Source organism: Somniosus microcephalus, chromosome 6, assembly GCF_052327205.1.
Source record: "Somniosus microcephalus isolate GS21.2 chromosome 6, FLI_Smic_1.0, whole genome shotgun sequence".
Classification (NCBI taxonomy): domain Eukaryota; kingdom Metazoa; phylum Chordata; class Chondrichthyes; order Squaliformes; family Somniosidae; genus Somniosus; species Somniosus microcephalus.
The window spans coordinates 50,630,750-50,643,594 of NC_140992.1; the positions used below are offsets into that span (position 1 = coordinate 50,630,750).

General features: G+C 44.2%; 1 protein-coding gene across 10 annotated transcripts in view; it reads right to left on the reverse strand.

Annotated features, from left to right (window-relative positions):
* Positions 1-12,845, reverse strand: part of armc9 (armadillo repeat containing 9) — a 130,545-nt gene that overhangs the window by 33,460 nt on the left and 84,240 nt on the right. For all 10 annotated transcript variants that reach the window (XR_015078672.1, XM_085990195.1, XM_085990191.1 and 7 more), the window contains 3 exons: positions 10,370-10,460; positions 10,095-10,218; positions 4,712-4,851 (listed from right to left, as the gene is read on the reverse strand). Coding sequence is in view for 9 of the 10 variants with exons in the window: in XM_085990195.1 (XP_085846321.1) it covers positions 4,712-4,851; positions 10,095-10,218; positions 10,370-10,460 (355 nt within the window). In the remaining variant the exon portion in view is untranslated. The remainder of the gene's footprint in view (positions 1-4,711; positions 4,852-10,094; positions 10,219-10,369; positions 10,461-12,845) is intronic.

Below are 12,845 nucleotides of genomic sequence, written 5' to 3' on the forward strand. Positions count from 1 at the left end.
TTGGGTGTACAAGGCACAATTTCAAAATTTGCAGAAGACACTTGGAAGTATAGTGATCAGTGAGGAGGATAGTGATAGACTTCAAGAATACATAGACAGGCTGCTGGAATGGGCGGACACGTGGCAGATGAAATTTAATGCAGAAAAGTGCAAAGTGATACATTTTGGTCGGAAGAATGAGGAGAGGCAATATAAACTAAAGGGTACAATCCTAAAGGGGGTGCATGAACAGAGAGACCTGGGGGTATATGTCCACAAATCATTGAAGGTGGCAGGGCAGGTTGAGAAAGCGGTTAAAAGAGCTTACTGGATACTGGGCTTCATAATTAGAGGCATAGAGTACAAAAGCAAGGAAGTTATGAACTTTTATAAAACACTGGTTCGGCCTCAACTGGAGTATTGTATCCAATTCTGGGCACCGCACTTTAGGAAGGATGTGAAGGTCTTAGAGAGGGTGCAGAAAAGATTTACATGAATGGTTCCAGGAATGAGGGACTTCAGTTAAGTGGATAGACTAGAGAAGCTGGGGTTGTTCTCCTTGGAGCAGAGAAGGTTGAGGGGAGATTTGATATAGGTGTTCAAAATCATGAGGGGTCTGGACAGAGTAGATAGAGAGAAACTGTTCCCATTGGCGGAAGGATCGAGAACCAGAGGACACACATTTAAGGTGATTGGCAGAAGAACCAAAGGCGACATGAGGAAAAACCTTTTTAAGCAGCGAGTGGTTATGATCTGGAATGCACTGCCTGAAAGGGTGGTGGAGGCAGACTCAATCGTGGCTTTCAAAAGGGAATTGGATAAGCACCTGAAGGAAAAAAAATTGCAGGGCTACAGGGAAAGGGCAATGGAGTGGGACTAGCTGAAGTGCTATTGCAGAGAGATGGCACATGCTTGATGGGCCGAATGGCCTCCTTCTGTGCTGTAACCATTCTATGATTCTATGAAAGCCCCCATTCCTCAGGAGAGAAAATCAAAGGAAAATGAGGAGATGAAAAAGATAAATGAGTCAATTTCACCTTTAATAAAAATAAATAAATGTACAATTCCCAGCATTTACATTTTGGAAAGAAACTCAAGGTTTGATAAAGAGATGGTACAAATTTCAGGTCAGCACTAGAGATTCACTCACACTCATCACAGAGGTCTCCACCCTAAGTGTGCTCTGATGATAAGGAGTTTGCCTTTACTGCCTAAAAGCCAGTCATATGAAAAAGGAGGCGGGGGGGCTCATTACAATGTTATGTGAACTAAATACTGCAAACTTGCATGTGACCACGTGTGTGTTTCTCCTGTCTTCCAAAAGGTGGATCGATGAACTTTTCAGTGAGATTAGGCCAATTCTAAACCAACAGGCAGACTTTTTTTCCCCAAAGAAACATGAACAAGTAACATTTACTGTGAATTCCACCCTATTTCATAACACCCCATGTAAGATGGAGAATATCAAAGAAACAAAGCATGCCACACTGTTCCTATTAGCAGTCTAAATGCACTTTTCTATCCAGTAATTTCTGTGAAACTGGTCAGCACTCAGCTCAAGGTGAGAGCCCTCACTCTCTCTGGCTGACTTCCTTACCAGATCTTGCAGACTGTTCCCTGTGCATTTGTGTGTCCTTTCTTAGATGAACAGGAAGTTAAATCTTTGACCTCTGACCCTACATAGCTTTCCACGGCTAGGGTTTGGCCTATTGAGCTGCCAATCAAACCAGCTACTGCACTCCTAGATCTGGAGTTTTACATAGGATATACGGCCCAGAAACAGGCCATTCGGCCCAACCAGTCCATGCCAGCATTTATGCTCCACATGAGCCTCCTCCCGTCTTTCCTCATCTAAATCTATCAGCATAACCCTCAATTCCCTTTTCCCTCATATGCTTGTCCAGCCTCCTCTTAAATGCAACTATACCATTTGCTTCAACCACTCCCTGTGGTAGTGAGTTCCACATTCCCACCATTCTTTGAGTACTGAAACAGCTCTCATCAAAGTCACAAATGACATCCTTTGTGACTGTGACAAAGGTAAACTATCCCTCCTTGTCCTTTTTGACTTGCCTGCAGCCTTTGACACGGTTGACCACTCCATCCTTCTCCAACGTCTCTCCACCGTCGTCCAGCTGGGTGGGACTGCACTCGCCTGGTTCCATTCTTATCTATCTAATCGTAACCAGAGAATCACCTGCAACAGCTTCTCTTCCCGCTCCCGCATCGTTACTTCTGGTGTCCCCTAAGGGTCTATCCTTGGCCCCCTCCTATTTCTCATCTACATGTTGCCCCTTGGCGACATCATCCGAAAACACAGCGTCAGTTTCCACATGTACGCTGACGGCACCCAGCTCTACCTCACTACTTCTTCTCTCAAACCCTCCACAGTGTCTAAATTGTCAGACTGCTTGTCTGACATACATTTCTGGATGAGCAAAATTTTTCTCCAATTAAATATTGGGAAGACTGAAGCCATTGTTTTCGGTCCCCGCCACAAACTCTGTTCCCTAGCCACTGACTCCATCCCTCTCCCTAACATCTGTCTGAGGCTGAACCACACTGTTCGCAACCTTGGTGTCATATTTGACCCTGAAATGAGCTTCCGACCACATATCTGCAGCATAACTAAGACCGCCTACTTCCACCTCCGTAACATCGCCCGTCTCTGCCCTTGCCTCAGCTCATCCACTGCTGAAACCTTCATCCATGCCTTTGTTACCTCTAGACTTGATTATTCCAATGCACTCCTGCCTGGCCTCCCACATTCCATCCTACGTAAACTTGAGGTCATCCAAAACTCGGCTGCCCATGCCCTAACTCGCACCAAGTCCCGTTCGCCCATCACCCCTGTGCTCGCTGACCTACACTGGCTCCCGGTTAAGCAGTGCCTCGATTTCAAAATTCTCATCCTTGTTTTCAAATCCCTCCATGGCCTCGCCCCTTCCTATCTCTAGTCTCCTTCAACCCCACAACCACCCCCCCACCCCCCCGAGATATCTGCGCTCCTCTAATTCTGCCCCCTTGAGGACCCTTGATTATAATCACTCAACCTTTGGTGGCCGTGCCTTCTGTTGCCTACGCCCTAAGCTCTGGAATTCCCTGCCTAAACCTGTCCGCCTCGCTACCTCTCTTTCCTCCTTTAAGACACTTCTTAAAATCCACCTCTTTGACCAAGCGCCTGCCCTAATTTCTTATGTGGATCAGTGTCAAATTTTTTGTCTTAAAATACTCCTGTGCAGCTCCTTGGGATGTTTTACTATGTTAAAGGTGCTATATAAATAAAAGTTGTTGTTGTTGTAAAGAAGTTTCTTCTGAATTCCCTGTTGGATTTCTTGGTGACTACCATATATTGACGGCCTCTAGTTATGTTCTTCCCCACAAGTGGAAATATTCTCTCTGTATCCACTCGATCAAAATTTTTAAAATTTTAAAGACCTCTACTGGGTCACCTCTCAGCCTTGTTTTTTCAAGCTAAAAGAGACCCAGCCTGTTCATCCTTTCCTGATATGTATACCCTCACATTTCTGGTATCATCCTTGTATATCTTCTCTGCAGCCTCTCCAGTGCCTCTATATCCTTTTTATAATATGGTGACCAGAACTGTACGCAGTACTCTAAGTGTGGTCTAGCCAAGGTTCAACACAGGTTTAGCATAACTTCCCTACTTTTCAATTCTATACCTCTAGAAATAAACCCTAGTGCTTGGTTTGCTTTTTTTTATGGCCTTACTAACCTGTGGCGCAACTTTTAGTGATTTGTGTATTTGTACTCAGAGATCCCTTTGTTCCTCTCCCCACCTAGACTCGCACCCTCCAAGTGATAAGTGACCTCCCTATTCTTCCTACCAAAATGTAATACCTCACATTTATCTGTGTTGAACTTAATTTGCCAATTATATGCCCAATCTGCAAGTTTTTTAATTGCCTCCTGTAATTTGTTGCAGTCCTTCCCAGTATTAACTAGCCCCCACAATTTGGTGTCATCTGCAAATTTAGAAATTATGTTTTTGATTCCGAAGTCTAAATTGTTAATGTAAATTGTGAACAGCAGTGGTCCCTGCACGGATCCTTGTGGAACACCCACCTTCTGCCACTGTGAATAGATACCTTTTACCCCTACTCTCTGCTTTCTGACCTGAAGCCAGCCAGCAATCCATCAGCACTCCCTGCTGGGCTCACATGAATGAAGCCATATCAGTATATCACTCAATCTCTTCTGGATGTATTATGAATCTCAGTGTATCAAACTGATGTGGTAGGTCAAAAAATCCAACCTTTGACTATGTCTAATTCCTTATGTGCTGAATCCTAATCCGCATCCCCAGATGCTGTATGTTGTGGACTTAACCTCTGTTCAGCTGACTTTAGCTTAAACTGCTGTGTCTTAATACAAAAATCCTCCTAGGTCAAAGTTAGAAATTCTGAAACATAACATCGTATTTTGGATATTTGGATTCTATAAAGCATTTTGAAAGTTGTAAGCATGGATGACCAGTGCTGTGATAGAACTCCGTTGTTCCAGGATGATTCAGAAATTAAGCATTTTCACAACATACAAAAGATTTCCACTGTGTACCAGATGTGGCAAAATCATGAACATGTTCTTTATAAATGTGTTTGTGATTTTGCTTCACCCGGTGCACAGAGAAAATCTTCCCTTATATTTCTTAATTCTTCATTGCGCATTGACAGAAAAAGTTCACTGCTTGGCCAGTGATGTTCTACCGCACCTTGGGTCCGAAGACAGAGGTTCATGAAAAGTGCGACAGAGTATTCCAAAGTGTAATCTGACAAGGAATCAGAGTCCTCCAGTACACCCATCAGCCAGAAAATAATGTCATCTCTAACCATTGCTGACTGTAGTGTTCGTCTGAAAAGGAAGGAAAGAGCATTTTATATAGCAATAATCACAAAAGTTCATAGGAACATTCCAGTTGCAGAATACAGGAAACTTTGGTTTATCTGGAGGTTAACTGTCCCGAATGCTCGAGCCACCGGCAAAAATCAGGAGCCATTTCGTTAGGTTTTTTTTCTTTTCGTTGCTTTTTTTTCACCAGTCAGGCTCTGCAAGGTCTCGCTGAAGTTGTTGCTAAGCTACAGAGACGCTTGCAAGGTACGGCTGACTGTTTAGAAGCTGTGGGTTTGTTGCCAGATACGGAGCTCAAAATCTCCCTATGTTTCAACATTAGCGCTGGTTTGTCCGGCAGTTTTGATGGGACAGCAACAGCTCGGTCCCGTCGGTGCCGGATAGCACAAAGTTTCCTGTACTTCTTTTATTACTGATACCAGAAAACAAACCATTCAGATTGACAAATACTATGTAACAGCATTATTCTTTTTGCGCTTTTATTCTGTTTAAAGGAAATACCAGAACTGAATTCACAATCTTACTCCTACCCTGCTACTACCCTGTCCCCGCAAAAAGTGGTAACGCTATGTTCAGCTGATTTTTATTCACTGTCCAAAATAACACTGTCATATTGAAGAGCCTGGCCAATTGGCTGTGTTATATTCAAACGGTTTACTAACGTGGATAACACTTTGACTTGTGAAACTTGCAGAAATTGAACTGTTGAAATGCAATACATGGACTTTGTGGCAGTTGAAACCAGCGGTCACAAATCAATGGCAGTGTAAATAAGGGTTCTGCTTGGTGAAACAAAATGGAAACGATAGGAAAAGTGAATATCGAACCTGGATACTGATTTAACTACAATTTCTTGTTTTAAAAAAAATATCCAGCAGCACCAAATCCTTTACAAACAAATATTATCTAGGATCAAAAGGAAACAACACCAGCGCATTTTTTCTTTCCGTGGGAAAGTAAGCTGTGAGGAGGACGCAAAGAGGCTGCAAAGGGATATAGACAGGTTAAGTGAGTGGGCAAGAACGTGGCAGATGGAATATAATGTGGAGAAATGTGAAGTTATCCACTTGGTAGGAAAAATAGAAAAAGCAGAATATTTTTTAAAAGGTGAGAGACTGGGAACGTTGGTATTCAGGGAGACCTGTGTGTCCTTGTAGACAAATCACTGAAAGTTAACATGCAGGTACAGCAAGCAATTAGGAAAGCAAATGGTACGTTGGCCTTTATTACAAAGGGATTGGAGTATAAGAGTAAAGAAGTCTTACTGCAATTATATAGGGCCTTGGTGAGACCACACCTGGAGTACTGTGTACAGTTTTGGTTTCCTTACCTAATCAAGGATATACCTGCCTTAAAGGGAGTGCAACGAAGGTTCACCAACTGATTCCTGGGATCAGGGGATTGTCCTATGAGGAGAGACTGAGTAGAATAGGCATATATACCCTGGAGTTTAAAAGAATGAGAGATGATCTCATTAAAACATATAGGGGGAAAAATTGAGTTGTGCCCCGAAAAAATTAGTGCCCCCGCGGCCAAAATTGAGTGGTGGCGCCCCAAGAGGGAAGCCGGGCGCTACTGTAAGCGGTGCGGTATTACAGGGCTTCCTCCCCTTCTTAAAGGGGAGGGGACTGGCACAGCGCGACCCGGGGCCCAGCTGGACCACCAGGATTGGAGTGCCGGCAAAAGAGCCCAGCACGCAAGTGAAGTGCCGGGCTCATGGAGCGCAGCCGTGTGGGGGGTGGGTGGTGCTCAGGAGGTCAGGGATGGCAGCGAAGGCAGGTGCTGGCAGGCGGCCAGCAACAATAATGGCTGCCTGGCACCTCGCCTTTAAATAGCGCCGTCCTGGCCCCGTCGGACATAGCATCCGGCAGTAAGTCAGGAGGTGCTACCGAAGATCGTGGCCGGGGTGCGAGTGGGGCACTGCGCACGGTGATGACGTCATTGCTGGCGGCACAGCACTGCGCTAACCTCCCGCTGAATTTTGTGGGAGTCGTTGGCGGCGCCGCGCCCGGGCGCTAGTTGCTTTGCGCCCCGTTAAGGCGCTAACGAGAGGTGCAAAGCAACCAAATTTTTCCCCCATAAAATTCTTAAGGAGATTGACAGGGTAGATGCTGGCAGGATGTTTCCCCTGGCTGGGGAGTCTAGAACCAGGGGGGTCACAGTCTCAGAATAAGGGGTCGACCATTTAGGACCAAGATGAGGAGAAATTTCTTCACTCAAAGGGTTGTAAATCTTTGGCATTCTCTACCCCAGAGAGCTGTGAATGCTCAGTTGTTGCAGTAGAGAATCAAGGGATATGGGGATAGTGCGGGAAGGTGGAGTTGAGGTGGAAGATCACCCATGAACTTACTGAATGGCGGAGCAGGCTTGAAGGGCCGCATGGCCTTCTCCTGCTCCTATTTCTTATGTTCTTATTTATTCCCATGTCCCTTTCTTTAGCTTCTCCAAACCATTCCTCAGCCTACATTGTCACCTGCCTCTATCAGGGCGGTTTTATAATTATCTGATAGGAGGAGTAACAGTAGCTTCTGCTGATTCACCTTCAAATTTGTCCTTCAGACAGAGATATTGTTTACCTCTGCTCAGCACTTTCCCCAGTGGACTTGTGAGACTAGGAACTTGCAGGTGTGATGTTGCATCTTGCTTTTACAGTATCAGTAGCTCTGTGGCACAGATTATTACTAGAAGAACTTGTGGCGCTGTGCCACTTCACTTCACTTCATTATACCAAATAACACTTTCAAATTAAACATGGCTTATGTCAGAAAATACTACAATCAATTCAACTGGGTAAATGGTCCAGTTCAGCTTTCTGTTTTGAGGCAACCTGTTTAGCCCATGAACCAAATCAGTACGATACTCCAAAAGCTAAGACAGTCCATGGTGACTGTGGTGATTTTCCCTCTATCATCCTTTTCGCCTTCTCTGCAGCCTATGACATGCCACACCATCCTCCTCCAATGCCTCTCCTCTCATATGGTTCCACTCTTATTATCTATCCAATCATAGCCAGAGCATCTCCAGCAAAGGCTTCTCTTCCCATCTCTACAACATTGGGGGGAATTTTCACAGGGTTGAGTGGGTGAGATTGGGTGTGGGTGTGATTAAATGGGCAAAAAAAGAAGCGTGTCGGGAAGCCGGCTCCACCGACTTCCGGGTTTTACTAAGGCAGAACAAGGGGTGGACAGCCAACCCACTCCCAGGGGGCGGGTTGGCATTTTAAATATGTTAATGGGGCTGATAGCATCTGATTTAATCTGCTTGGCATGTTTTACTGTGGCTGGCCGGACCTCGGGAAACCGGCAGCTGCAGCGAGGTGAGGACAGCCTCGGGGCGTAGTCCTTGTGGGCCAGGAGGAGCAGGAATGCTTCCTCCCGGCCCCCCAAGCTCCCCCACCATCAGACTGGCCCTCATAAAAACCCACCCCCGGGGTCAGGGATAGAACCCTCCCTAGCGATCGGATTCCACCCTACTCCTGGGGTCAGGGATCGGGCCTACCCGGTCCTGCAGCCTCCTCCGGAGTGTTCCCCGCCCGATTGGAAGCCAAGCCTGTCAATCAGGCAGATCTCCGGGCAGGGAACCTGTCAATGAAGAAAGACGCATGCTGTGGAGTTAAATATAAAATCTCCACAGTTAATTCTCCATAGCATGCGGGGAAGCCCAAACATTCGGGTTTCCTGCGTGCTACTGGACACCCCCAATCCCCTCTGCTCCCTGCGCGTTGTCGGATAAAAATTCCTCCATTACCTCTGAAGCCTGCCAAGGACCTATACTTGGCCCCCTCCTCTTCCACATCCATATGTTACCTCTTGGCAACATTATCCGAAGACATGGGGTCAGCTTCCACATGTACGCGTCCCCCTCCCTTCACACCACCACTGGCAACTGCACCTTCAGCCATCTAGGCCCCATACTCTGGAATTCCCTCCTGAAACCTATCCACCTCTTCACCTTTCTTTCCACTTTTAAGACCCGTTTTACATAAGAACATAAGACGTAGGAGCAGGCGTTGGTCATTTGGCCCCTCGAACCTGCATCACCATTCAATAAGATCATGGCTGATCTGATCTTGGCCTCAACTCCACTTCCCTGCCCGCTCCCCATAACCCTTCACTCCCTTACCATTCAAAAATCTGTCCATCTCCGCCTTAAATATATTCAATGACCCAGCCTCCACAGCTCTCTGGGGAAGAGAATTCCAAAGATTCACGACCTTCTGAGAGAAGAAATTCCTCCTCATTTCCGTTTTCAATGGGTGCCCCCTTATTCTGAAATTATGCCCCCTAGTTCTAGATTCCCCCACGAAGGGAAACACCCTCTCTGCATCTACCTTGTCAAGCCCCTTCAGAATCTTATATGTTTCAATAAGATCCCCTCTCATTCTTCTAAACTCCAATGAGTATAGGCCCAACCTGCTCAACCTTTCTTCATAAGACAACCACTTCATCTCTGGAATCAACCTCGTGAACCTTCTCTGAACTGCCTCCAATGCAATTATATCCTTCCTTAAATAAGGAGACCAAAACTGTACACAGTACTCCAGGTGTGGTCTCACGAACGCCCTCTACAGTTGTAACAGGACTTCCCTACTTTTATACTCCATTCTCTTCGCAATAAAGACCAACATTCCATTTGCCTTCCTAATTACTTGCTGTACCTGCATGCTAACTTTTTGGGATTCATGTACAAGGATCCCCAAATCCCTCTGTACCTCAGCATTTTGTAATCTCCCACCATTTAAATAATAATTTGCTTTTTTATTTTTCCTACCAAAGTGGATAACCTCGCATTTTCCCACATTATACTCCATCTGCCAGATTTTTACCCACTCACTTAGCCTATCTATATCCGTTTGGAGATTCTTTGCGTCCTCCACACAATTTACTTTCCCACCTAGCTTTGTATCATCAGCAAATTTGGCTACATTACACTCGGTCCCTTCATCCAAGTCATTAATATAGATTGTAAATAGTTGAGGCCCCAGCACTGATCCCTGTGGCACCCCACTAGTTACAGTTTGCCAACCTGAAAATGACCCATTTATCCTGACTCTCTCTTTTCTGTTAGTTAGCCAATCCTCTATCCATGCTAATATATTACCCCAAACCCCGGCTCTTTGACCATGCTTTTGGTTAACCCCTCCTAATATCTTCTTTTTTGGCTCAGGATCCATTTTCTGCCTCTGTGAAGCACCCCAGTATATTTTTCTATCTTAAAAACACTATATAAATGCAAGTTGTTGTCACCTGAGACTAAGTTTCTGAAGAGCGCCCAACACATTTTCTCTTGTTATGGAATCCTCCTCCTCAGTCTCCAGTGTTTCTTCAAGTATCTTCAGTAACACAGTGCTCTGTGCCAAATACATTCGGCCTGATATACACAAGAGACAAAAAAAACCTGTCGGACCACGTCAAAAGCGATTAACAAATTATTTTTACTGTAGATGTGGAGTAACTACATAAGCTAAAAAAAACTTTTCAAAATTCAGATAAGGCAGTACAAATAAAAGATAGAAACTTACCATGTGACAGCGATGCAAAGCCATTGATTAGTCGTGCCGTATACTGTCGGACAATCTCACTCTTTGAATTTAACAAATTAATTAGGCTCCTCTGCAACACGGAAAACATTTTTTCAATCTTTTACTTGGTATACGTAGAGCTAGCTTGAAACAATATATAGTGACAAAATATTTTGGCTTTTCAAATTAATTTTAAAACTGAAAGGTTTACTCTGTCACCAGCAGAGTATTTCATTAAATGCTTACTCACCTTTGGACAGCTAGTCTGTTTTGGTTATTGACACAAGAAAGATCTGCACCTCATTTTTAATATTGGAGAGAACTACAATTTGTCATAATTTAGAATACAAACTATGTAACTCCACGAGTCAGCAGATCAATGCACCACATGGTATGGTTCTGTGTCATAAAGACTACGAAGATTCCAGATTCAGTTCCTAGCCTGTGGCGAGTTGGTCATGGGAAGTGCAGGATGGAAAAATACAATCATGGTACATTTTATATTCAAAGAACTGAATTAGTGAAATTTTATTTTGTACTTCTGAATACTGCACTTGAAAAAAGTCAATATTCTGAACAATTACTTGCTCAAAATATTCACAAGGGAGATGTAAACAGCATGTACTCCCTAAGCAGCGATATCCTAGGTACAATCAAGAATTTCAACATATGAGATATGCTAGTTGTAATGTATTTACATTATTTTAATACAGAACAAAGACAGAACATCTCATGTAGACAGAATTAGTTTAAGCTGTGTGCTCTCAAACCCTATCTATTCCCCTCAATCACATTGATAAAATTGGGGCAGGTTAATTCTCAGGGCCGAAGACATTGTTCTGTAAGGTTAGGCACATGTCGATTATTAAATAAATAAGCTAGTTGGCATTAATGATATAATATGGAGCTAACAGGGTTGTCAGGTTAAAACCCACGTAGGCTTTTAAAAGACAGGCTTTTTTTAAATCACAGCATGAGGCAGTATAAAAGAAGGGCATACTCCGGAATCTTTAGAGGAGTACAGAAAGTTCAGGGGTGCAATTAAAAATATTAGGAAAGCAAAGAGAGCATGAAAAATTCTTGGCAAGTAAAATCAAGGAAAACCCAAAGATGTTTTATAACTACATTAAGAGTAAGAGGATAACTAAAGAAAGGGTAGAGCCTATTAGAGGTCATGAGGGTAATGTGTGTGTGGAGTTGGGAGACGTCGCTCGTATTCTTAATGAATACTTTACGTCTGTTTTCACAAAGGAGAGGGGCGAAGCAGACATTGCTATCGGGGGGGGGGGCGGGAGTGTGAAATATTAGATGAAATAAACATTGTGAGAGAGGAAGTATTAAGGGGTTTAGCAGCTTTAAAAGTGGATAAATCACCAGGCCCAGATGAAATGTATCCCAGGCTGAGGAAATAGCAGAGGTCCTGACCATCATTTTTCAATCCTCTCTGGCTTCAGGTGTGGTGCCGGAGGACTGCTAATGTGGTACCCTTGTTTAAAAAGGGAGAAAGGGATAGACTGAGTAATTACAGGCCAGTCAACCTAACCTCGGTGGTGGGAAAATTATTGGAAAGAATTCTGAAGGACAGGATAAATCTTCATTTAGAAAGACACGGATTAATCAAGGATAGTCAGCACAGACTTGTTAAGGGAAGGTCATGTCTGACAAACTTGATTGAATTTTTTGAGGAGGTAACAAGGAGGGTAGATGAGGGTAGTGTGTTTGATGTAGTGTATATGGACTTTAGCAAGGCTTTTGATAAGGTTCCACATGGCAGACTGGTCACGAAGTTAAAAGCCCATGGGATCCAGGGCAAAGTGTCAAGTTGGATTCAAAACTGGCTCAGAGACAGGAAGCTGAGAGTAATGGTTGATGGGTGTTTTTGTGACTGGAAGGCTGATTCCAGTGGGGTTCTGCAAGGCTCAGTACTAGGTCCCTTGCTTTTTGTGGTATATATCAACGATCTTGACTTGAATATAGGGGGTATGATTAAGAAGTTTGCAGATGATACTAAAATCGGCTGTGTGGTTGATACTGAAGAAGGAAGCTGTAGACTGCAGGTAGATATCAATAAATTGGTCAGGTGGGCAGAACAGTGGCAAATGGAATTCAATCCGGAGAAGTGTGAGGTAATGCATTTGGGGAGGGCTAACAAGGAAAGGGAATACACATTAAATGGCAGGACACTGAGTAGTGTAGAGGAACAAAGAGACCTTGGAGTGCATGTCCACAGATCCCTGAAGGTAGCACGCCAAGTAGATAAGGTGGTTAAGAAGGCATACGGAATGCTTGCCTTTATTAGAATACAAGAGCAGGGGGGGTTATATTTCAACTGTATAAAACACTAGTTAGGCCTCAGCTGGAGTACTGCGTGCTGTTCTGGTCACCACATTACAGGAAAGATGTGACTGCACTAGAGAGGGTACAGAGGAGATTTACAAGGATGTTGCCAGGAGTAGAGAATCTTAGCTGAGGAAAG